We start from the raw sequence: 27,105 nt of genomic DNA on the forward strand, positions 1-27,105 counted from the left end.
CACTCTTTATTTACGACATAAGGTACAACATACATTTTCTTTACTATTTGTTAATTTTTTCGCCAGACTAACACATTTTAAACTTAGAAATGAATTGTGTCAGAAAAAAATCATTGCAATTAAAGAAAGTCTATCTTAGTAGTCCAGAAACTATGAAGTGAGAAAGGAGAAGAGGGATAAATAAGAAAGTCAATTTAAGCTATTCAGAATTTAGAAAGTTCCATGGAGATTAGAAAGATTTAATAGATGGGATGAGAAGAGTGTCTAAATTCTCCAGGTAAATTCTTTCTCTTCTTGTTCAGATTCTAGGCCTCACCAAACACTAGTTTCCTCCTATGTTCCTGGCAAAGGCATTCTGTCTTTGTGCTCTAGGTTACACTCTCCAACCTGCAGTTATTCCTTTAACAAATATTGATTCCTTGCATGGCACTGTGCTGGTCACTGGGGATAGATTGCTAAGCTAAAACCATGTGCTCCTTGCTCTCATTATGCTTGTAATCTAGGGAAAGATGCAGTCATTAATCACACAATCAAATGGTGTTTTTATAATTGTAATATACGATGAGTGCTTGGACAGAAAAGGCAAAGGCCACGGCTCTGAAACTAAATATAGGAAACTTGTCCAGGCTGGAAAGGTCAGCAAAGACTTCCTTGAAAATGTACTGCTTGACAGGGAAGCCGAAGGATGAATAGGAGATAACAAGACTAAGGGTGTAGTAGGTGATGGCCAGCTAAGAATCAGAGACGTCCTGTGTCCCTGGAGCACAGAGCGAGCGAGTGACGAAAGCTGAGGCTGGAGAGGTGGACAGTCTAGAAGGCCTTTTATGAGCCAGGGTAAGGATTCTAGATATTACCGTAAGAAAAATGAAACAATATTGATGGGTTTTATGCTGTGATGCAACATCATAAATCAATTTTGCATTTTGTAAAAGTAAGCATAGCAGGTAGATGAAAGGAAGCAAAAGCATACACGGAGAGACTAGGAAGGATCTTAGATTATGTAGGCTTTTGCTTGTGCTAGATACCTTATGTGTGAGATACTATCAGATGTACTTCTTGGTCTTCTCTGCACTGTCCCCTTTCACAAGTCATTCTGGCTTCTCTCAGAATAGAGTGGAAGTTTGGCTTAGCTCTCAGCAGGAGGACTTCAAGTCTTGTACCTGAATACAGATCAGAAGCAGTTATACAGAATAAGATAAACAATTCAGAGACTGAAATGTTTCACATTTTATTAAACACAATGACCAGAAGGAATCTAAAGAAGGGAGAATACAATCGGGACCTCCCTTAGAAATGAGATGGATTTGAGGGTGAGAGCCCATTAGGCATCTATTACCATAGCTCTTCAGATATAAGTATTTCCTGATTGATGAACCTACACGTGAGAATGAGGTAGCTACTTCAGAAACTAGGGACTTGATAGGTCCTGTTTCAATTATAACTCCTCCTTAATGCAATCCACCTGTGAAACATCCTGAAGATTTACTCAGGATCCAGCTAGCAAGGAGGAAATGTGCCCAAACATCCTGAATCAGAATATAGAATAAGATGTTCCATTTATGCGATATTGTAAATAGTACCCACATATAATGGTGATCTGGATTCTTCAATACTTGATCAGAGTTTTGAAGGGAACTTGAGACTTTACATAATGTGAATTATTCATTGAATAATGCAAACTAATGCATACTTTGCTGACATTTTGTTTAAATTAACAGAAAGAAAAATAATGTATCAAGTCATATGATTATTTTATAAGCTCTAACTAGAATTATATTGGTTAATATAGGAAAAATTGATCACATTTATTATTAAATAATTTAGAATGTTTCAGTGTTCATCTTTCTGGATTTGAGAGATTTTAATTTTATGCTAGCCTATGCTGAAAAGCAACAGATTCTTTGAATTTATGTCCCTTCCTCCCTCGCTGCCTCCCTCCCTCCCTCCATTCCTTGCTTCCTTCCTTTTTTTCGTCTTTTCTTTCTTCCCTCCCTACCTATGTTTCTCTCTTTTTTCTCTCTCTCCTTCTTTGCATCTTTCCCTCTTTCCCTCAATCTATGCATAGATGGATGCTGACTGAATCTTGAGCAATCTGTATTCTAACATATACTTAAAAGTTAAGTGACTGTTTTATACTTCTACCATGATCATGCTACCTTATCGTTTTAGTGATAAGCTAACAAATTTGAAAATCTTTATTTCCTCTCATTTAATGTAGGTACAATTTAATCTTTACCCAGGATGCTACTAATGTCATTATTATCCTTAACATAATCTAAACACTTTCTAGATGCATGGATAAATATTCTGTGAAATATAATAGAATATGCCTTGACAATAAAACAAAAAATGTATATATTTTTTAAATAACCATTAAGTATTACCCAGTATTCAAACAACACTGTTTAAATAAAACTAAAGTTAAAGAAATAAAACACTTTCATCTTTTTTGATACTATTTCCCTTGGTCTTTACCTAGTATATTGTTTAAATTTTGGTCTGACCACAATTCTCTTTCCAGGATGAAGTAGAAACTCTTTTAAATTTACTTTGTGTATGTCAGCGTATTCATGTGTGTGCCTTGTGTGTGTTCATGTGTAGATGCATGTGTGTGTTTATACATCATTTCAGAGCAATCTCTTGGCTTTGGCTGTGAATCTGGTTCTCTAGAATGGAAAGTTAGCTCAGAGGAAACGACCTCTCTCCCCAAATGAAAGAACATAAGTGTCTCTATTCAGTTTTCCCTAGCAAGTAAGTTTTCTCTTTTTATTAACAGAGTTAAAACTTTATATTAACTCACAATTTCTACTTAGCCCTGAGTGTGTCTCCTTCATTTTATTATTGTCTTGTGTCTCTCTTCTAGCTAATAGTAATAACAAATATGCTGTGTACCCAGCAATGGATGCAGTGATTAGTACATATAGAATAATATAGAATAAAACATAGCATCTTATTATGGTCTACAATGGCCCTCATGGTCATAGTTCCCAGCAACCTCCCTGCCCTCATGTCCAACCACATTCCATCTTGCTCTTGCTACACTTGCCTGCTTGCTCTGCTTCTACGTTCCTAGTAATATTCATGCGTCTGGACTGTCACACTTATTCTCTCCACCTGGAAAATCTTTCCTCTCAATATTCACATGACTCCCTCGCTCACTTCTTTTAAGCCTCTGGCCAAGTGATACTTCCACAGAAAGGCCATTTTGCTCACTATCTACTCACTTTCTATCCTTTTTAATTTTATTTATTTATTTATTACTTTTATTATAGTCAACGAGTTTCTGTAACATACGGAAAAATTTAAAATAATGAAAAAAATTTAAATCTGCACACTGAACCGCTAAACTTTAGAAATAGAATATTGTGAAAACCATTGATGTCCCTTGTTGCCCCTCTCAAATTCCTTTCCCTCTTCGCTATTACCACCCTCACCATGATCCCCACACAGATCATTTGTCTGTCTGTTCTCAGTGCCATTTCCTGCTCTTCCCATGAATACTACACTTCCCAGGATCCTTTTTCAAATTGGCTACCTGCTTGGTTCAGCCGATGGGAGGCACCTGGAGGATATTGAGGGTGAGAAGAAGAGAGAAGCTAGAATATTCTCTTCCGCTCTCATTGTTTCAGGGTGCATCTCCATCAGAGGCTGAGAATGAATCCTCCAAGTTTCTAGCTCCCTCTGGGAACAGTATTCCTCAGAGACACTACATCTCCAAAGGGAAGCTACTTGTGAATTCAGCGCCTGCTGGGTGGTTCCAATTATTGGCTTCTTGTAACACCATCTCACACTTCTTGCTTTTGTCCCTCTAACCTTTGGGATGGTAGAGGCTTCTAGTATTGCTAATCTATTGATTGCCCACCGTCCCTTGTGTAGATCCTCATTTGTTCCAGCATTTTTCTCTCTCTCTGTCTTAAACTCCTTTTATTGCATTATCTGGAAGGTACTCCCCCCCATACCTTAATTTTTCTTCACTGCCATTTGTTTCTATTAGTTATTACAATCTCTTTATTTGTTTATTTGTTCATTTCCTGATCACCAATTAGATATTAAGCATCATAAAAGCCAAGGATTTCTTGTTTTTAATTTTTACTTCTTGCATCCTCGGTGCTCAGAGCACTGAATAAATATTGGCTGAATGAAGGAATAATAAATGACCTCAATTAATTCTCCCAAAAGTATCAACATCCCCATTTTAAAAAATGAGGTCTAAGATGCTAAAATGTTAAATAATTTGCCAAGGCTAGTAAGTGGAGAGCCAATTCCAAAGCACAGGTTTACCGAACTGCAGAATCAGACTTCCTAATTGGCATGCTACACAGCTTCTTTCTGTAAAAACAGGATGGAGAAGCAATCCCGTTAGATGTTTATAAAAACCTGTTGATCTGTTTCTAATAAAAAGTAATCCCCTGGGCCGACCCCGTGGCTTAGCGGTTAAGTGTGTGCGCTCCACTACTGGCGGCCTGGGTTTGGATCCCGGGCACGCACCGACGCACCGCTTCCCCGGCCATGCCGAGGCCGCGTCCCACATACAGCAACTATAAGGATGTGCAACTGTGACATACAACTATCTACTGGGGCTTTGGGGGGAAAAAAAAAAAAAAGGAGGAGGATTGGCAATAGATGTTAGCCTGGAGCCGGTCTTCCTCAGCAAAAAGAGGATTAGCATGGATGTTAGCTCAGGGCTGATCTTCCTCACAAAAAAAAAAAAAAGGTAATCCCAATATCTTCATCAACTCTTTCTATACTTATCTCTCCCTCCTGACATATATTCATGATTTGGATAAAATTGGACTGATTCATATCTCCTCTGGCAAGCATCTAATACATGTTTGTCCCAGCCTTGCCTCAAGGGAAACAAGCATTGTTTTTCAGAATATACATGTTGAAGTTTGATTAAACCAAACTTTATGCAGTTTATAATCCGTCCAACATACCCCCTTGTCTCTACCCATAGACCTCTCTCCTTCCAGATCACCTGCTCAAATGCCATCTCAGACAAGACTCTTTGCGTCATCATAACTAAATATGCCTTTACTTCACTATTTATGATATTTCTCTTCACTTTTGTTTATTAATAATTATCTAGCATTCAAATCAATGTATCTAGTCAGTAGAGAGAGAAACACATTATTTATATGAAAGAAAACAGTGAGGTTTAAAGTACCACAGTGATTTTTCAATATGAAATCAGAAGTGCACAGATTAAATAAAGCTTCTTAAAATAAATTTGGGCATGAAGTCCCAAATAAATATAAGAACATTAAGTAAAATTCTCAGATCCATTTCTAACACACTCTCTAGAAGTATCTTTATCATCTGAAAACGACATTAAGTAGCATGCAAAATACTTTCCTATATTATCCTCGTTTAGTATAGAAGGAATTGATTTATAGAAGTGAAACTCATATGCTATCTATTCGAATTAGTGTGGTTTAAATAATACCGTTTGATATAGTGATTTAAACTAGTATTTTGCACTGTGATTTTATCTATTTAGGAAAATTCTCAGCCATTGTCTCTTCAAACATGGCTTCTGCCGCATTGTCTTTGTCTCTGTCTTTCTGGGGTACATTTATGTTAGACCATTTTACTGTTTTGTCTATGTCTTTTATTCTCTCTTCTTAATTTTCCATCCTTTTGTCTCTCCATGCTTCATTCCAAATGTATATTTCTGACCTATCTTCAAGTTTACTAATTTTCTGTTTAACTTTGTCGAATCTGCTTTAAAACCCCTTCATTGGGGGCCGGCCCCGTGGCTTAGTGGTTAAGTGTGTGCGCTCCGCTACTGGCGACCCGGGTTCGGATCCCGGGCGCACACCGACGCACCACTTCTCCAGCCGTGCAGAGGCCGCGTCCCACATACAGCAACTAGAAGGAAGTGCAACTATGACATAGAGCTATCTACTGGGGCTTTGGGGGAAAAAAAAAAGGAGGAGGATTGGCAATAGATGTTAGCTCAGGGCTGATCTTCCTCAAAACAACAACAACAACAACAACAACAACAACAACAAACCTTCATTGTGTTATTACTTTTCACTTATTTCTTATTTCAGTTCTAGAATTTCTTTTTTCTTTTTTTTTGGCTGAGGAAGATTGGCCCTGAGCTAACATCTGTTGCCAATCTTCCTCTTTTTGCTTGAGGAAGATTTTCCCTGAGCTAACATCTGTGCCAATCTTCCTCTATTTTGTATGTGGGTTGCCGCCACAGCGTGGCCACTGACGGGTGGTATAGGTCCATGCCCGGGAACCAAACCTGGGCCACCAAAGTGGAGAGCACCCGACTTAACCACTAGGCCATGGGGCCGGCCCCTAGAATTTCTTTTTGATTGTACTTAAAATATATGTCATTTTTATTATTTCCAGTTTTCAGTCAAAGTTATCAATCTTGTTAATTTCCTTGAACATTGTCAATATAGCTACTTAAATCACATATAGTGTGTGTTTATGTGTGTGTATATATACATAAATTATTATTGTTATATATAGTATATATACACATATGCTTATATGATCTGAAGCTAATATATATAACTATATATAAAGCTATATATTTAACTATACACACACACAGTGTACTTTCCCTAATATATATATTATATATTTTTTTCATTTCCTAATTTTATATATATTTGGGAATGAGTATATGTATGTATGTGTATAGATGTATTTTAAGTAAAGTGCAGTGTTTGGTAGTGGTTTTGACTTTGAAACCAGATAAGCCTGGTTTAAAATCCTGGCTCTAACACATACTAGATGCTTAACTATGAGCACATTAGTTGGCCTTTTTTATAGCCTCAGTTTCCTTAAGTGTGAAAGAGAATAAAAATAAGTGTCTCACAGGTTTATTGTGAGAATTAAGAATGATGATGTCTGTGATCATTATTCGAGTTTCTGACACATACTAAACACACATAAATTGTTGGGATTGTTTTTAGTAAAATTAGAGATGTCATGATGTAATCTAAAATATCAAGGGCTGTGGATATTGATGCTGTTTTCCCAAAAGGCAAATGGTAACACAGAAAGAGAGTAGCTTTCAAAGTTAGATATATGTAGAGTCTATTCAGTTTCTTCAAGTACCATCTTTGTTACCTTTGGCAAGTTACTTAGCCTCTCTGTTTCTCCATTTCATCACCCTAAAAAATGAATTTAATGATGCAAACCTTACAAGGCTGATATGGGGATTCAGTGTAATATATGCATAGTTTCTGTCAAATATCAGTCATGTAGTAGGAATTTATCCTCTACATCATCATATTCTAATCTGTATTTTCAGGTTTTCACATTTTGCAAATATTTGTAATTAGTAGTATGATTGAGTTTTCTGACAACTTAGAAAAACAAAGTGACAAAGTCTAAAATGGTTAAATGATTTTCTTTTCTTCCTTTTGATAAAGTTTTTGACGCTTTGCCACCCATGCGCTATCAGGAGACCATGAGTACCATCCTGACATGGATCCAGCAGTCAGAAACCAAACTCTCTATACCTCAGGTTACTGTCACTGAATATGAAATCATGGAACAGAGACTCGGGGAGTTACAGGTCTGTGAATATTTGATGTCTTAAACAATACTTTGTAGATCTTACCTATCACGCAAGTATATTGTTGTAACCTTAAAATAATATTAGAATTAAAATCATCATGGCAAGTACGATAGTTTACCATTTGAAAAAATGAAGTTAAGACTTTAAAAATATAATAGTTTATGTATTTGTGCCTTCTCTTTATAAGGTAAAAATTTCATCTTTGAAGGCAAGGATATGGTCTACTTGTGAAGTATATTCTTTCTCATTTAGTATGCATTTTCAGACACATTGATTTTGATTATTATAAAAGCTATGGTGTTATTTTCCCCCTTTGTTTGCTGATTTATAACTCCTCTCACATTTCCAAACAGAAAGATGTAAAATCAGTGTAGTTATAAAATTAGTTTTAATTTAAACACTAGTCTTATGTAATGTTGTAGTTAGTTATTTGAGTTCTATAACTATATTTTTAACAGCCTTATATTAGGAAATATTAAATACTAATATGGGAAATGAAAAAGCCCATGTTGTATATCCAATCATATTTTTTTTATTTTTTATTTTTTTTTGGTGAAGAAGATTGGCCCTGAGCTAACATCTGTGCCAATCTTCCTCCATTTTGTATGTGGGACACCACCACAGGGTGGCTTGATGAGCGATGTGTAGGTCTGTGCCCAGGATCTGAACCCATGAACCCTGGGCCTCCAAAGTGGCTCACACAAACTTAACCACTATGCCACAGGGCCGGCCCCGTATTTTATTTTTAAGGCATGAAAACATATTCATTATTTATATTTAGGAGCTGAAATAATATATCTACATTTTGAGAATTAAATTAAGAAAAAAGTTAAAATTTTAACTTTGTATATAGTCTTTTTTGAGAATTAAATATTATTTCTTTAAAAAAGTAATTTTATAAGTATTTCTTCAAATAAATCTTTATTTAAACAGTTCCCAGTATATATTGTCTTATTTAGACTGTTTCCTCTACTATAAGACCAAACAAACTATAACTGTTAAATCGTTTTTTCCTTTATGTTATTGTTTTTAATACTTAGAATGATTCTAAAGCTTTCTTTGAACAATATGTGACTTAATAGAACTATAAGCTTTAAAAAAAAATAGGAGTACAAATGTACAGCAATTAAGGAAGTGGATTTGAGTACCCAAGAAATGGTGCATGGATGAGTGGAAGAGTACATTTCTACTGAAAAAAAAAACAGTGAAGAAGAGAAAATTTACTTATAAATATTATTGAGAAAATGTGTAAACTGACTGAAAAAAAAATGAAGTTACAACCTTGCATCAAGTGTTACACCAAAACAAAATACCACATAGATTAAAAAGTTCAAAAATATTTTAATAAGCATAAATTTTAGAGAAATTTTATATAAAAATCCTATAAAACTTATGATGGGGAAGCACAAAAATCAATGGGAGCAATTGCAAAAATTGTAAAAATACCAGAGACAATTTAAAAGAAAAATGAGTCCAGGGAAAAATTTATCTGAGTACAGGAGAAAGTCGTTGATAAGGAAGTCACCAAAAAGAGACATAAACGACCCTTAAACCTATGAAAAATTGTAACTCGAATTGTAAATGATGAAGTACAAATTTACAAAATGAAATACCATTTTTCACATACTAACTTGCAGAACAAAGAAACCCAAAATATATAATAAGTGCAGGTCTGGCAGCAATGACGTACATTCTCACTAGTGAGTATGTAAAATGAATGTAAATTTTGCTGAGGAAAACTTTTCAATACTTCCTAATAACATACAAAATACTGCATTTAATTGTAACGTGAATATGATTTCATGAAGTCTATATCTTATGGAAATAGCCAAAATGTACTTAAAGATATAGATAGATGGAGATAGATATAGATAGATAGCTAGAGAGATAGATAATAGGTAGGTAGATAGGTAGATAGGTTGATCAATCATAAACATAATTTACAGGAGTGGAAAATTCAAAGTTAATTAATAGAGCTAATAGTGGGAAAAGGTTAAATGACCTAGAGAAGCCATTAAAATTTATGTTTTTGAAAAAGTATGACATGGGCAAAGGCTCACGATAAAACGCCTAACTCAAAATATATGCATGCTAGATATTATCTAAATGATCAATCAAGAGTAACAGTTTAATGAAGTGAAGTAAAAACATTAAAGTACCATAAAATAAGCATAAGGTATTATGGAACCATAAAAGTTATGTATTTGACATATTTGGGGTATGTTATAAGTCTCATAAAAGAAGGAATAATTGTGTATGTATATATGTAATAAGATCAGATATTCAATATTTAGTTATACATAGAAAAAACTGGAAGTTCATATAAAATCATAATAGTTGTATATAATGTGTATATTTTCCCATTTTTTATCTTGAATTTTTACTACTTTATAACCAGAAAGTAACATTTAAATAAATATTGAGTAGGGGAAACCTAGAGATAGGCATCACATTATAAGAGACTGTATAGGTTATACACTATAAATGTAAAAGCAACTTTAAAACTACTCCCCAAAATTACCCTAGAATTTCACTATATTACTACAAAACAGAATAATGTCTTTTGAAAAAATATGAAATTTGAGTTAACTGGCGTTAATAGGCCAGCCATCTGGTAACTTATTCAAAGTTTTGTTATCCTATATATCGTTATGATTTAGTTATATTTTTACCTGGGGTGGTTGGAAGTTGTCTTACCAAAGGCTCAGTATAATTAAGTTAAACTCCATTAACTGTATCATAAATGTAGTTATTAATATACAGATGATACAAATATTAGGTGTGCTAAAACTGGTTCTGTAAGATATAGTTTGGGATTTATTTGACTGTTCATAAAAATAGGCATAGATTTTTAAATAAAATATTACTTAATGTGCAAATTACTCTTATGATAAAAAGTGGAATTTAAATTAGCACTAGTAATTTTAAAACTGATATTATATCATCTAGTTTTTTAGATGTTTGAATCTAAAGATAGCTTTCATTTTTAAGTACATTAAATTTCACTGAAGCTCGTCAATGAAACTGCACAATGAAACTCATTATTATTCATCAATTAGTATACATGTACTTTCCTTTTTCAATTTTGAGGCTTTACAAAGCTCTCTACAAGAGCAACAAAGTGGCCTAAATTATCTCAGCACCACTGTGAAAGAGATGTCAAAGAAAGCGCCCTCTGATATTAGCCGGACATATCAATCAGAATTTGAAGAGATTGAGGGCCGCTGGAAGAAACTCTCCTCCCAGCTGGTCGAACAGAGCCAAAAGCTAGAGGAGCAAATGGCGAAACTCCGAAAAATTCAGGTAATCCAAGATTTTACTTTTCATATTCATTTTTTCTTTACTTGTTTCTCCACTAATGACGCATTATAAAGTTTAAAGGCAAATGGACGTTTAATCTCCATAGGCCTTCAAAGTCAGTGCTAAGATCAAAAGATGCAAATCTTTCTCAAAGGAGTGTAGTTTGCCTATTTCTTTTAAGACAACAGTAATTAGGAGTTCGGCTTCTCAGATTTTCTTTAGAATTCAATTTTTTTTCCACAAATACCTATAGGACTTAAACATGTTTTTAGCTCACCAATTTTTAAAACCAATCTTTCTTCTAGACTGGTTGTCCATTACAATATAGGTATCATTTAGTTTATGAATAGATAAAAAGTTAGCATGTAATATAATCATATCATTTCATCAGCATATTTCACTTATAATTGTGTGTGTAAATTTGACCCCAGTCACCTTCCACAAACCAACTTCTACTGATTTAATTTGTTTGGATAGTGACACCATACTACTAATCACCCAAGCTGAAAATAGTAAACCAACAATTACATACTAGTCTAAAGTCTAAAATATTTAGTGATATAGGTTGTATCTCTTTTATGTGGTGAATTATTGTGAAAAATGTTAATGCTAGGAAGAATCTTTGAAAGCGTCATGGCATGATGGAAAAGCATTGGAACAAGATGCTTCTGGATTGAAGTCCCAGTCCAACTACTTGGTTGGTTGTTCTTACCTTTTATAAACCAAAAGACTGAGCAGTCCTAAAACATTCTGGAAAACACAACCTACATATGTAAATGTTTCTACATATAAACATATGTGTATGTGCATGTATATACACACACATACATACCTACATTAAAAACACATTTTTGCCAGTACCAGTGGTAAAAGAGGGTACAATTACATGGTCCTCACCATCAAGGAGCCCACATTCTAGTGAAGGAGAAAGGTTAAGTGCATTAGTTTCCTATTGCTGCTCTAACAAATTACTGCAGATTTAATGGCTTAAAACAACACAAATTTGTTATGTTATAGTTCTGGAAGTCAGAAGTCCAAAATCAGTCTCAGTGGGCTAAAATTAAGGTGTAGGCAGGGCTGTGTTCTTGCTAAACGCTTTAGGTGAGGATCTGTTTCCTTGTCATTTTAACTTCTGGAAACAACATGCATTCCTTGTCTCATGTCCCCATCCTCTATCTTCAAGACCAGCAGTGTAGTATCTCTCAATCTGACTCTCTAACTCTTACACTCCTGCCTCCCTCTTTATAAGGACCCTTGTGTTTACATTGTGCCCAGCTGGATAACCCAGGATAGTCTCCCCATCTTAAAATTTTTAACTTAATCTCACCTGCAAAGTCTTGTTTGCTGTGTAAGGTAATATATTCACAGATTCCGGGGATGAGGGCATGAACACTTTGGAAAGTCATTATTCAGCCACAACAGGAAGTAAATTAAACAAGGTGGTAAATGTTATGACAATAGGCAGAAAAGAAATCAAACATAAACGGAAAATAGATTATGAAATTTTCTTGAAACATGCGTTATCTGGACTATACCTGTCACAAGTAGAATTTAGTCAGCCAGTAAAGAGGGAGAAAGAGTTCCTGACAAAATGAAGCAGTATGTTCAATTAACTAGAAGTGGTTCAATATTGGGGAGACAAAAAATATGTTTGGAGATTGATAAAATATGTAATTGGAAAAAATAGTCTAGGAGTAGCTAGTGAATGGTCCTGGATGCCATACTTTGCAATATGAATTATAACCTAATAGTGATGGGATTAAACATAATAATAATGGGGAACTGTTACTGGTATTTTAAATGGGAAAGTTATGATAGTATTTGTGTTTTCAAAGCTTCACAATAATAAGAGGAAGAAGTAGAGAATACTGACACCAGTGTGGAGAATGGATTAGAAGGGTGTAAGATTGAGGCAGATTCCAAAAAGAGCTAACGTAGTAATCAAGCAGCTAATAATAAGATCTGAACTAGAACAATGGTGAAAGTGGAAGAAACACAAAACCAGACTCGAGAGCATCAGCAAGACGATAATGTTGAAATCTAAAGTTCTTAGATTTAGTCAAATGCTTTTAAAAATCATTATTATTAATCATATTGAAGGGGAGACTTCCTGTGATGCACATATTTTCAATAGAAATTTAATTTAAAAAGGAGAAAATAGCACATCTGGACAGCATAGTTGAATTGCATGAAAATAAAGAAGTTTGAAAATCATGTATTTGAAAAGTAGCCAAAAAAAGCCGGAGGAATAAAAAGATAATATGTGAAAGAATAATGGGAGGTACCTGGCTATTTATAAATGATAAAAGATGACATTTTTTACCTAATCATTACTTCAACATGGTCAGATACATAGTAAATTAAAAGCAAAAGTTTTCTCTTTAAAGAGGACAAAATCTTGGTCTGAAAGTTCCCAACTGAAGGGACTATTTAAACTGTCAACTGTAGAAAACAATTTGTGGAAGTTCAGGTTTAGGGAGGCTATAAAGACACCATTACATTGAGTTTATTGTTCATAGTTTGTTTTATGTACTGTAAGGGCACATTGTTGGTATTATCATGAGTTGTTTTGTAACTTAAAATTTCTCTAGAGGGGGATATGATTTAATGTTCTCGAGAGTAAGATCATAAAACCACATTTGGTAGTAATTTTTTATTTTTAACAATAGCAGACTTCATACACCAGTGCTAGTACTATTGACCATAAAAATGCAGTCTTAGTAAAAATATTCTTTTCCTGAAGAGCTACTTAGAGACATCCTTCAGACATGGGAATTGTTCCTGGGCTTGTGTTCAGACACGTCACCGTGATGAATTGTGTTAAGAGAAATCAGCACTCCTATAATGCCTAAAAATGAGTTTCTGATTCCAGAATCACATAAAAACCCTGAAGAAATGGATGGCTGAAGTTGATGTTTTCCTGAAGGAGGAATGGCCTGCCCTTGGGGATTCAGAAATTCTGAAAAAGCAGCTGAAACAGTGCAGGGTGAGATTTTTATATGACACCTATCATATGAAGACTTTTATGTGGAAGCTGTTGTTTGGTTATGTCAAGGATTTTCAACTGGGGCAATTTTGCCCCCCTGGGGGACATTTAGCAATGTCTGGAGACATTTTTGTTTGTCACAACTTGAAGTGGGGTAGATGCTACTGACATGTAATGGGTAGAGGCCAGGGATGCTTCTAAACATCCTAAAATGCACACAGCAGCCCTCTACAACAAAGAATTACCTAGTCCACAATGACAGTAGTGCCAAGGTTGAGAAACCGGGTTAAATAAATGAGAAACAGAAAAACATTACCTTTACTCTACCGTGCTTTTACAAGATTATTTTAATATAAAATGCAGTTTAATTTAAAGGTAAAGAATCCTTTGAGCAATTTGTTATCTCTTATTACAGATTATTAGTCATACTATGTTGCTCTCTCCATGTATATTGCACTGGAATATAAAATTACACAATATAGATTTTTAAATAATATTCATTATACTATTGTCATGCAGCGAGGAGAAAATAATCTGCTCTTTAAAGAATTTTCTTTGCAAATAGAAGCTAAGAAAACAAATCTACCTTACAAATAACCTTCACACCCATCATGCTATAAATAATTGCTGCAATCTCCTGCATTTGAAAACCAAAATCCTTTCAAAAATAGTAATGTATAAAGCCCATCATTTTCACACATTTTTCTAACAAGAAATATTAAATTTATTTCCTTTTATATCTAATCTAAGTAGAATACAGATAATTCCCCACTACATCCCTGCCATAAAAACCACTGAACATTTTCTGCAAGACTGAGATATATATTTATATATATAATTATATATAATTCATATATATATAATTTATTTCAGATCTCAAAGGACAAAATTCATGTGTAGTGTCATGATTCCTAACTATATGTTTCCTATCTATGTTGCATTTCTAATACGTTGTGGTAATTTTTTCACCTGGCTTAAATTGAATTATTTCCTTAGCTTCTAGTCAATGATATTCAGACAATTCAGCCCAGTCTAAACAGTGTCAATGAAGGTGGGCAGAAGATAAAGAATGAAGCAGAGCCAGAGTTTGCTTCTAGACTTGAGACAGAACTCAGAGAACTGAACACTCAGTGGGATCACATGTGCCGACAGGTATGTACAGTCTCTTTCACTGTGGCTTGCCTCTACTTAATTAATTTTTCTTAATGTCTCCCTTCACCATTGTCCTTTTAAAGTTTAGTCCCTATGTTGATATTTTAAAGCACAGTTAATTCAAACCAGCCTGTGTCTAGCATATAAAATATTTTCATAATAGATATTCTAAATAGTGTATATTTATCTTATTGGGCTCCTAAAATGCCCTTCTTGAATACAACGGTCATACTGAACAATAAAATCCTATACTTGTGCATTATTTTCATTGAATATTTTCTTCAATGCATAACTTTATAATAGTAATTGGATTAACAAGATACTTTATACTTGTATACTAGGTACAAAAATAAAATGAATGAGTGATATATGTGTATGAACAAATATGATAAATAATTTTCACTTCTGATTGTTAAGATTGACAGGTTTGTACATTTATTTCAATAAACGAATTAAGCTTGGGAAATAGTTAAGAATAGCTCAGTGGGAAAAAAACACAAAATAACTATACAACAGGTCTGAGTTCCTCATTTTTATATAGCAGAGTGTTTTATAGATATTTATTTTCAATTTCAAGATTAAATTATGGAACAGTAAACATTATATACACAAGTAGCGCATATCAAATACTTCTTGTTCAAAAGATGAAATTTTGACCTAAAGCAGTGATTACTTTTCAATACACCAATACCTCTTTTGAAGTTAACGAGAGGTTTCATTTTATGTGTATTAGAGGCAGTCAGTCTTTCATTATTTCTAAGTAACCTTTCAAAGTTGAAAAGAAATCATGCCAAAAGTCAAAAACTAAATTTGGAACAGAAAAGGATTTAGAAAAGTAAAAGTCTAGGCAAGTCACCCAGCTAATACCATCACTGACAAATGCTCAGCAGTTCTATTAACTCACAGATGAGACAGGCCTGGGTCAGCTAGCTTGCATTCTTCTCTTGGAGTATGCCAGTGCTAAAAAGGATACTCAGGAAAAAATATTATTTAGATAGTAGATTATACCATTGATGTTTTCCTGGAAGGCCGGTATGAAAGGTATTTGTTTGTTGAATGTTTGTTATGGGTGAATTGAAAGAACACCAACAATTAATTTAGGGCAAGGGAGAAAACAACAGCAAAAAAATATATGAAGTCAACAACATTGCTGAAACCTCAACCTTTTCCATTAGGGAAGTGTAATTTTTAAAGCATCTCTACTCTTGAAATGTTTTTGCTTAAGACCTTATGTCTGCTATAAAATGTACCAAGAATTTTTTGTTCAAGAGCAGAGTTGTAAACACATTAGCCTGCTGCATAAGAAAAATTCCGTAGGTCCCAGCCATGCTCTCATCCCATCCTAGAATATTGTACATCTCTCTGGTTCTCCTTGGAATGTCACACTGCCCATGGTCCAACCTTATCACCAAGTGACCTAGTTTTTGAAAAGAAGGAATCATGCACTCAGGAAGAGAAGGAAGACAATACAGCAAAAGCGGGGAAGCCAAGCTTGGGTGTTGGGACCATTCAGGGCTCCAGATAGAAGAATGGAAATGAAGTCTAAATCTATGCATTGTAGAAATGGCTACACACAAAATGAGGGTATGTTGTTCTTTCTTGGGTTAAAGATATCTCCTTATTTGTTTTTAGATGCCAGAGTCTAGAAAAACACACATAATGAGGAACGAAATTGTACAAATGCCTGATATACTTGAAAATACTTTGAGATCTCATGATGTGATTTAGTATATATAAAATGGTTGAGAGTATTTTAAATTCTAAAAGTTATATAGCCAAATAAAAATTATCAAGATTCTAGCTATTTCTAAAATAAAGGATAATCATTATTAAAATAACCTACAAATTAGTGAACCATACTCAAAAGAGGGAAGCGAGGGAGGGAGGGAAGGAGTTTCATAATTATATATACCTTTACATTATTGTTATATATTTATTAAAGAGATTAATCATACATGTAAAAACAGTCTATTTAGAGAAACATTTTTACATTTTCTTCATTACTTATTTGAATATTTAAATATATAATTATGAAGCATTTTGTATCAGATATAAGTAGGGAATAAAATAAACATAGTATCTATCCTCATGGAAGGTATATTTTAGTAGAGAAGATGGAAAGTGAATGAATAATTTTAGTGTTGATAAATACTCTGAAGTAAGCAATCACAATGCTCTGAATGAGAATAACAGGAGCGGGAAACCTATTTTTTATTGGGTAGTCAGTAAAGTATTTTCTGAAGAGGTTAAATTAAAGCTGATGCCTGATTAGTGAGAAGAGCCTGACACTTGGATGTGTGGACTGGGAAATTCTGGGTAGAGAATGAAGTAGGAGAAACTTCTGAGGCAGGAGTGGGCTGAGTATATTTGAGGAACTCAAAGGAAGCCACTGTAAGTGGAGCAGTGTGAGCCGGGAGAAAACGGGTGAGAAATAAGAATCAAGAACTGTCTTATAAGTCACATTGAGGATTTGGTATGTATGTCAAGTACATGGGGAAGCTGTTAGACTTTTAGGCATAGAAGTGGCATCATCTAAAGTGATTGTTTAAAAGTTTGCTATATATTCATATTATATGAAGAATAGACTGAAGGGGCACAAGTGGAAGCACGTAGGAATTGCACTTGTCCAGGTAGGAAATAATACTGGCAAAGAACAGGGGGGATATTAGTGGAAATTGAGAGATGTGAAGAAATTTGAAATATATAATCCTCTTCTGACATCATATTTGGTTCACTGTCCAAAACTCGCCCAAGATTTTTCCAAGTTCTTCCATAGAGATGCTGCGGGTTTGAATACTTATTGCTTTGTCTCATTAGTGTTTATTTTTATGTGTATTTTCACATTATACAGTAATTAACATGAGGAGGGGATATGTTATTCTGAGCAAACTCTGTACCAAGGTGTTTGTATGACTCAAACTTTGTTGAAACTCTATCCTATGTGACCAGTCTCCAGCAAGCTTATCTTACTCGATGTGGTCAACATTGTGTTTATATAACATAGTCTTATTTTTCTTGTTTCTGCCAACCAATTAGGCAAGTTATTCCTTGTTATATTTTTGATCAGGGCTTCCACAGTCACATCCACCCATGACTGTTATTCCTATTCTAACATGACACAGTACTTTCTTCATGTAATAAGATTTCATTAAGAAGCGTGCTTGCTAAAAGTCCAGAGGGAGGGAAAGGGAGGAATCAGTATATTCAACAACAGTGTTGGCCAAGGTGCCGTTAACTAAAGAAGGAAAGACTTGGGGCTAAGGGAGAAACAAAATTGACTAGCTTAGTAGAGTGATCAATACTTTCATTTTGGTCATGTTTATTTTGGAGAAGTAAACAATCAGACATGCATCTGGAATTCCAGTGGGACATTTGAACTGGGCATATAAACCATGTACACAAAAATAAAGATAATGTTTATATAACTCATATCTCACAATGGAAGGATTTCCCAGACTCACTTGTCCAAAATGCTTGGCCAAATTGGATAAAATAAAAACTCTTACGGATGGAGAAGAATTTCTTATAGATGGAGAGGCAAACAGTGTGTGTAAGACCAGGAGCTCTGGAACCAGATTGCCTGGGTTTAGATCTTGCCCCTAACTGTGTATTATCTAGGTAATCCTTGAAAAGTTGCTTAATCTCTCTGTGCTTCAGTTTCCCAATGTTTACAATGTGATGATATTAATGCCTACTTTATAAGAATTTTATAATAATAATTAAATGAGTTAATCTTTATAGGGCATGTAGACCAGTAGCTAGCACAGAGTAACCACTAGGGTGTTGGGACCAATTCAGGGCTCCAGATGCTTGTTAAATAAAATAACATGCTTGTTACATGCTTGTTAAATAAAATAAATGGAGATACAATAGATGTAAACCTACATATATAAAATTATAAAACGTATAATTTCTATATAAATAATGTATGATTATATATTTTAATTATTAGTGGCTATAAATTTATAATAAATAGTTATCAAGAAACACGGGATCTCGGGCAAGCCCCCTGGCTGAGCAGTTAAGTGCGTGCCCTCCACTATTGGTGACCTGGGTTTGGATCCCGGGCATGCACCGACGCACCGCTTCTCTGGCCATGCTGAGGCCGCGTCCCACATACAGCAACTAGAGGGATGTGCAACTATGACATACAACTATCTACTGGGGCTTTGTGGAGAAAAATGGAAAAAAAAAAAAAAAAAGAAAGAGGATTGGCAATAGATGTTAGCTCAGAGCCGGTCTTCCTCAGCAAAAAGAGGAGGATTAGCATGGATGTTAGCGCAGGGCTGATCTCCCTCACACAAAAAAAAAAGAAGAAAAGAAACACTGGATCTAGAAGTCACGTGGATGTCATTCTGACAGTGTGGAGATCATTGTCTTTCCATCATTCAATACATATTTTGGATGCAGTCATCCACAGACCCCTGGGTCACTCTGCCTTTTATTCCTTGACTATTTTAACAGCTGACTCACTGTCACTCCTGACATAATTCTTGGTGATTTCAATACCTTCCTAGATGGTTCTTCCAGTTCCTGAGCCCTCAGTCTCTTGATACCTCCTCCAGTGATTTTGTCTTCCACCCTACCTCAGCCACCCTCTCCCAGCCTCATAACCTAAACATCGTCATTACCAGTAACTTCTCCATAATTTCAACCTCCAACTCCCACTTGAGGGAGCAGCCACCAGCCACCAGCAACTTCCTTACCAGCTCATTCCCCTAGTAATTCAACCCCCAAATTCTTCCATCCTAATGGTATGCATAATCCAGTGATTTTACTGCTTCTCGTTGGAGAAGCTTTTCATTTTCTCTTTGTCACTTCTTAGGGTAGATTTTATGACCCATCATTGAAATAACACCTTGTATTTGCCCTCAACTCCCTTGTCCTCTCCTCTCTGTCTGCATCATACCTATGTGACAACACTCCAGCTTAGTCAAACTCACTTTTCTACTGATGCTGTGCCTGCACCAAGAAGGATGAACATGGCTGGAGGGAAACGCATAGCATGCTGACTAGTCTCATTTTGAAATCATCCACAAATGTCAAGTAGCCCCTTGGTGCTGCCTGGTAATCTTACTACATTTTTCAGATCCATTCATAGCCCCACTCTTCTAGATGACTATTTCACAGCTGTGTTTCCGCAGATCTCTAACAGTTCTTCCCTCCTTAGTCGATGGCAATTAACTAGCTTCCAATTTCACTGATAAAATAGAAACAGTCAGAAGGGAAGTTGTACATACTTCCACTAACCTGGATTATCACACAGTCTCTGCTTTCCCTCTGTTGACATGGATGACCTGTTTGTACTCCTATGTAAGGCCAGACTTTCCACTTAGATGTTGGATCCCATCCCCTTTTGTCTGCACAGGGACGTTATGCCAGGTATTGAACAGCCCCCTACCTCCTACATCAACAATATATTTCTTCCCTCTATGGGATCATTCATATCAGCAAAGAATTATGCTGTTATATCTCCTATCATTAAAAAAAGCCTCCTTTCGCCCCACATTCCCTCCAGCCACATCTCCATTTCTGTTCCCCTTTACAGAAACCATTTTCTCTCTATTCCACTCCTCTCATTCTCTCTTGAATGCTCCCTAATCAAACTTTCATTGTCATCCTTCCACTGAAGCAATTTTTGTCATGGTCACCAGTGAATTCATATCATTAAATCCAATGTTTAGTCTTTATCTTTATTCAATTGGCTTCTGTATCATCATTCTCTTGGTTCTCTCTTAGTCTGCCTTCTATTTCTGTGACCGTTCTCAATACCCTTGGTGATTCCTTTGCCTTGACCTCTAAACTTTGAAGTGTTCCAGGGCTCAGTCTTTCAACTTTCTCTCTTCCGTAACACCACTAAATTCCTGGATGAACTCATCCAGCTTCATGGCTTTAAATGTCATCTATAAGCTGTTACTTTCACAATTTTTGTTACAATCTGAACTTTTCCTGAATCCCAGACCTGCATACCCATTTGCTGATTCAGCACCTCTAAATGAATGAATAATAGACATATTAAATCTTACATGCTCCCCAAAATTCCTGATATACCCTCCAACCTGCTATCCTAATAGTCTCCCTGGCACAAAAAATGACAACTCCCCTCTTCCATTAATCCAAGCCAAAACCTTGAGATCTTTTTGTCTCCTTGTGCCATTATGGGAGCTATGGGCTCCAGCACCATGTGCCAAGGGACCTGGGGGGAGTCTCACCCACCTGCAAATCACGTAATAGGCATACAGACCTCAGTCCCAGCTGTGGACCCTGCAGTGGCCCGTGAACCACCTCCAGCCCCTTTCGTCCATAGTCCAGTAGCCCCTGGAGAACACTGACTTAGACAGTCACCCATGGATGAGAGAGCCTTTGTGGAATTCCAGGAATCCAGTGGAGAAGATCCAGCACACTGTTGGAACAAAAAATTCTGAGACTAGATGCATTGGAGAGGGTAAGAGGAAAGATTTGGCTTCACCTGCATCACTCCCTCCCCAAGGGGCATAGCTCAGTGCTGAGAGAGCACTTCTCAACCAATGATTTCTCCCATGGGGAAAATTGAGACCATGCGAGTGGGCACCTGGCTTCCCCAGATGTGCAAGATGCTGTCAAAGAGGCCCATTTCTCTCTCACTCCATCCATAGTACTGAATTGTGAGCTACACTACCGAGGGGTGGTGAGGAGCTAGGAGATCAGCAGCTAGGGCTTGGAATGAATGTATTAAAAATACACAGATCCTAGTAACCATACCACTGACTCCATCAAGAGGCCCACCCACCAGCCGCTGGGGTCATTCTACCTGTTGATACCCCCAACTGGCCCACAGGTACCTCAAGCACCCTATAGCACACACACGCACACACACGCACACACACACACACCCCCTATGGCCAGCTCCCTGTGCACACTCCTGATTGCAGCAAGAACGAGCTTTTGCAGGCAGCTGATGAGCATGTACAGAAAGCTGGTCTGAATCTGCAGGCCTGGGAGAGACCAAAAACCTGAGCATATGGCACCACTCTTGCGAAAGCAAAAGGGAGGCAGTCAATACCTGGCCTCGTGCTTTGCATCATCAAGAGAAGTCATACAAGCTTAAGAATTCTGCCATGAGAGGGAGCCAGAAGTGTGGAACAGTCATATCCATAGAAGGTCTTAGAAAGCCTCAGAATCCCTAGCAGGGCTTACAGAAGGTATTTCTCTTCTGAAGTCAGTTAGTAAAGACTGGAGGAGGAGGTGACTGCTACTGCAATGCAAAGACAGCAATGCAAGACTTCGGGGAACATGGAAAATCAAAGAATCATGACACCACCAAAATCTCATAATAATTTTCCAGTAACCAACCTCAAGGTCTTAGAGATCTACAGTTTACCTTATAAAGACTTCTGACCTGATAAAAATAGCTGTTTTAAGGAAGCTCAATGAGCTTCCTTTTCTACAACAAAACAAAAAGACTCTTCGATGAAATTGGGAAAATAATACATGAACAAAATGTAAAGTTTTAAAAAGAGATAAAAACCATAAAAAAGAACTAAACAGAAATTCTGGAAGTGAAGAATACGATGAATGAAATGAAAAATGTAATAATGAGCATGAACAGTAGAATAGATCCAGGGAAGAAAAAAATCTGTAAAGTAGAAGACAAGACCTTTGAAACTATCCAGTCAGAGGAGAATGAAGAAAAAAATAGTAAGAAAACCTATGTGCACTATGGAATACCATCAAGAGAAGCAATTTGTGAAGTATTGGTGTCCCAAAAGAAGAGAGGGAGAAGGGGGCAGAAAGCTTATTTAAAGAAACAATGGCTGAGAACTTCTCACATCTGGAGAGAGATTTGACCATCCAAGTTCATGAAGCTCACAGGGCACCAAACAAATTCAACTCAAAAAGATCTTCTCCAAGACACATTAAAATAAAACAGTCAAAAATCAAAGACAGAATTTTAAAAGCAGCAAGAGAAAGGAAGCTTTTCGCCTACAATGGAACCCCCATAAGGCTTTCAGTGGATTTCTCAGCAGAAAGCTTACAGGCCAGGAGAGAGTGCGCTGATATATTTAAAGTGCTGAAAGAAAAAAAAAAAAAAGCCAACCAAGAGTACTCTATCCAGCAAAGTTATCCTTCAAAAATAAAGGAGAAAGACTTTCCTAGACAATGAAAAGCTGAGCGAGTTCATCACCACTAGACTTCCTTACAAGAAATGCTGAAAGGAATTCTTAAAGCTGAAATGAAAGGACATTAATTAGTAACATGAAAACATATGAAAATATACTACATAGTGTGATATACTTCATTAATAAAATTAAAGATAAAAATCATATGATCATCTCAATGTATGTTGAAAAAGCATTTGACAAAATTCAACATCATTTCATGATAAAAACTCTCAGCAAATTCGGTATAGAAGGAATGTACCTCAACATAATAGAAGCCATATATGACAAGCCCACAGCTAACATCATACTCAATGGTGAAAAGTAGAAAACTTTTCCTCTAAAATCAGGAACACAACAGGGGTGGCCGCTCTCACCCCTGCTATTCAACATGGTACTGGAAGTCCTAGCCAGAGCAACTGGGAAAGAAAAAGAAATAAAAGACGTCCAAATCAGAAAGGAAGAAGTAAAATTGTCTCTGTTCACAGGTGATATGATCTTATATATATAAAATCTTAAAGACTTCACCAAAAAACTGTTAGAACTAATAAACAAATTCAGTAAAGTTACCGAATACAAAATCAATGTAGAGAACCATACAGAAAACAGTTGTGTTTCTATACGCTAACAACAAACTATCTGTAAAATAAATAAAGAAAACAATCCCATTTACAATAATATTGAAAACAATAAAAGAGATAGAGATAAGATTAACCAAGGAGGTGAAAGATTTTTACACTGAAAACCATAAGACTTTGATGAAAGAAATTGAAGAAGATACAAATAAATAGAAAGATATCCTGTGTTTATGGATCAAAAGAATTAATATTGTTAAAATATCCATACTACCCAAAGCTATCTATAGATTCATTGCAATCCCTATCAAAATTCCAATGACATTTATCACAGAAATATAAAAAAAATCCTAGAATTAGCATGGAACCTCAAAAAAACCTCAAATAGCCAAAGTAATCCTGAGAAAGAACAAAGCCAGAGACATCACACTTCTGATTTCAAGCTATATTACAAAGCTTCAGTAATAAAAACAGTATGATTTTGGAATAAAAATAGACACATAGACCAATGCAAGGGAATCTGAGCCCAGAAATAAACCCGTATATATAAGTCAGCTAATATTTGACAAGGGAGACAAGAATATTCAATGGAAAAAGGATAGCCTCTTAAATAAATGGTGTTGGGAAAACTGGATAAACACAGAAGAATGAAATTGGACCACTATCTTGCACCACAAAAATTAACTCAAAATGTATTAAATACTTAAACATAAGACGTGAAGCCATAAAACTCCTAGAAGAAATCATAGGGAAAAAGCTCCTTGACATTGGTCTTGGCAACAGTTTTTTGGATATCACACCAAAAGCACAAGCAACAAAAGAAATGTAAATAAATGGAGTGACATCAAACTAAAGAGCTTCTGCACATCAAAAGGAACAATCCAGAAAATGAAAAGGTGACCTACAGAATGGGAGAAAATGCAAACCATATATATGATAAGAGGTTAATATCTAAAAAAATAAGGAACTCGTACAACTCAATAGCAAAAAAATAAACAATCTGGATAAAAAATGGGCAGAGGACCTGAATCAACATTTTTCCAAAGAAGACATACAAATTGCCAACAGGTATATGAAAGGATGCTCAACATCACTAATCATGAATCATCGGGGAAATGCAAGTCAAAACCACAATGGCATATGACCTTACACCTATTAGAATGGTTATCATCAAAAAAGACAAGAGATAACAAGTGCTGGTGAGGATGTGGAGAAATGGGAACCCTTGTGCACTGTTGATGGGAATGTACATTGGTACAGCCACTATGGAAACAGTATGGATGTTCCTCAACAAATTAAAACTAGAGCTACCTTATGTTCCAGCAATCCCACTTCTGGGTAAATTTCCAACGGAAATGAAATCAGGATCTCAAAGAGATATCTGCACTCCCAGATTCACTGTAGCATTATTCATGGTAGCTAAGATACGGAAACAACCTAAGCGTCTGTCAATGGATGGATGGGTAAAGAAGATGTGGTATATATATACAATGAAGTATTATTCAGCCATGAGACAAGGAAGTCCTGCAATTTGCAACAATCTGGAAGGAACTTGAGGACTCTATGCAAAGTGAAATAAGTCAGACAGAGAAATACAAATACTGTGTGATCTCACTTATATGTGGAATCTAAAAAAGCTAAACTCAGAAGCAGAGAGTAGAATAGTGGTTGCCAGGACTTGGTGGGTGGAGGAAATGAAGAGATGTCAGTCAAATGGTACAAACTTCCAGTTATACGATGAATATGTTCTCGGGATCTAAATTACAGCATGATGACTATAGTTGGCAATAATGTGTTATGTACTTGAAAGTTGTTAAGAGAGTAGATCTCACCACAAAAAGAAAAATGGTAATTATGTGAGGTGATGAAGGCGTTAACTAATCCTATTGTGGTAATTGTTTCACAATATATACGTGTATCAAATCATCACATTGTGCACCTCAAGCTTACACAATGTTATATGTCATTTATATCTCAACAAGCTGAGGGAGAAAAAGAAAGTGGAGTGGGGAGGGGCAGTGCTGATTGTTATATTTACAAATTCTAGAACAGGAAACATGAAGAACTTTCTCTTTTATCTATGAGATTGAGGCAATGTAATCTGCTGAAGCTCTGCGGGTAGATTGGACAATTTAAGGTTAGAATGTTGGCATCACTAATGTGATAAAGGTGAGGGAAAAATTATCATTTTAATCCAAACCTTGTCACAGAAATCATTCTAAAATATGAAATCACAAAAAATTCATCTCTCTCTCTGATCAGTTGTAGAGCTGTGGAAGGTTAAATTTGGAAAAGACCTTGGAAATCATCTGGTCCAACTGTTAGGTTAGTTATGAAGCTGAGATAAAGAGAAATGAAGTGATGTTTCCAGGTTCACTTAGCTTGCTAGTGATTGAGTCCAAGTATCCTGAGTCCAGAGCTGGTGTTCTCTACACTCGTGCTGTCACCTCAGAATGACTTCCTGCCTTTCAGTCATTAAAAAAATCACTCCTGATCCTTTCTTCTGGTTTAATTTTATAACATGCAATATATAACTTTTTACTACAAGTCATTGGCTAAGTTCTGTTAGTCACTCTAATATTATTGTCACTTCACCAGCTACCTCAGAAGATTATAGCAGAGCATCTAAGTAGAATTTAGCAGCATGTTTACTTAGGCTTATTATAGGCTTATTGACTGTGCAAAATAATCTTTATACCTTAACTAGTATAATTGTTAGACATATTTTATCTGTGTCAGAGTGAAACATTTATTTACATTTCAATAGATCGGGTACCACTTCACCTAGGAGAGTAAAGAACTTAAAATAGTTTTAATTTAACTATGTTAGGCTTAAGATCATTGTAAAGTTGATATGAAAGTTAAAGATGATTGGAAAATTAATATTATGATAGTTCTGCACATATTTAGTATTTGGTAAAATACCATGAAAACTTCATTATACTAAAACTATGCATTATATATTAAGACTTTACAATTGCAACTCTGCTACTTAAAAGATAGGGCTCTACTTAATCCCAGAGAGAATAACATCATTTGATTAGAGTTACTTTTTAAGGTCAAAGAGAAGCACTGTTTATATATAACCATTCTCAAACAAAATTGAGATTTTCCTTCAGTGTGGTACAACAGGGTACTTTGTATCAAGCCATTAGCATACATGATTTTCTTTTAGATATTTTAAGTTTTGCTACTTTCTGATTGATAGGTAATAAATTCTATTGTAAAAAGTTAGTATTCCAGAAATGTATAAGGCTTTAAAAAGCACAAATCTCCTATCACACATACTGTTTTGCAACTTGCTTTTTAAACTTAAAATTATATACTGAACAACTTTCACTTCAGTACAGATGTATTGGTACTACATGATATCTCATTGTGTTTTTGTGTGTATGTGTATCTTAC

General features: G+C 35.6%; 1 protein-coding gene across 1 annotated transcript in view; it reads left to right on the forward strand.

Annotated features, from left to right (window-relative positions):
* LOC147911961 (dystrophin-like) overlaps positions 1 to 27,105 on the forward strand; it is a 203,895-nt gene that overhangs the window by 20,406 nt on the left and 156,384 nt on the right. Inside the window, exons 4-7 of the mRNA XM_087426448.1 lie at positions 7,401 to 7,546; positions 10,640 to 10,852; positions 13,722 to 13,835; positions 14,832 to 14,987. Coding sequence (XP_087282574.1) covers positions 7,401 to 7,546; positions 10,640 to 10,852; positions 13,722 to 13,835; positions 14,832 to 14,987 — 629 coding nt within the window. The remainder of the gene's footprint in view (positions 1 to 7,400; positions 7,547 to 10,639; positions 10,853 to 13,721; positions 13,836 to 14,831; positions 14,988 to 27,105) is intronic.

This window comes from Ceratotherium simum, chromosome X (genome assembly GCF_057802395.1).
Source record: "Ceratotherium simum simum isolate JZ-2026a chromosome X, ASM5780239v1, whole genome shotgun sequence".
NCBI lineage: Eukaryota > Metazoa > Chordata > Mammalia > Perissodactyla > Rhinocerotidae > Ceratotherium > Ceratotherium simum.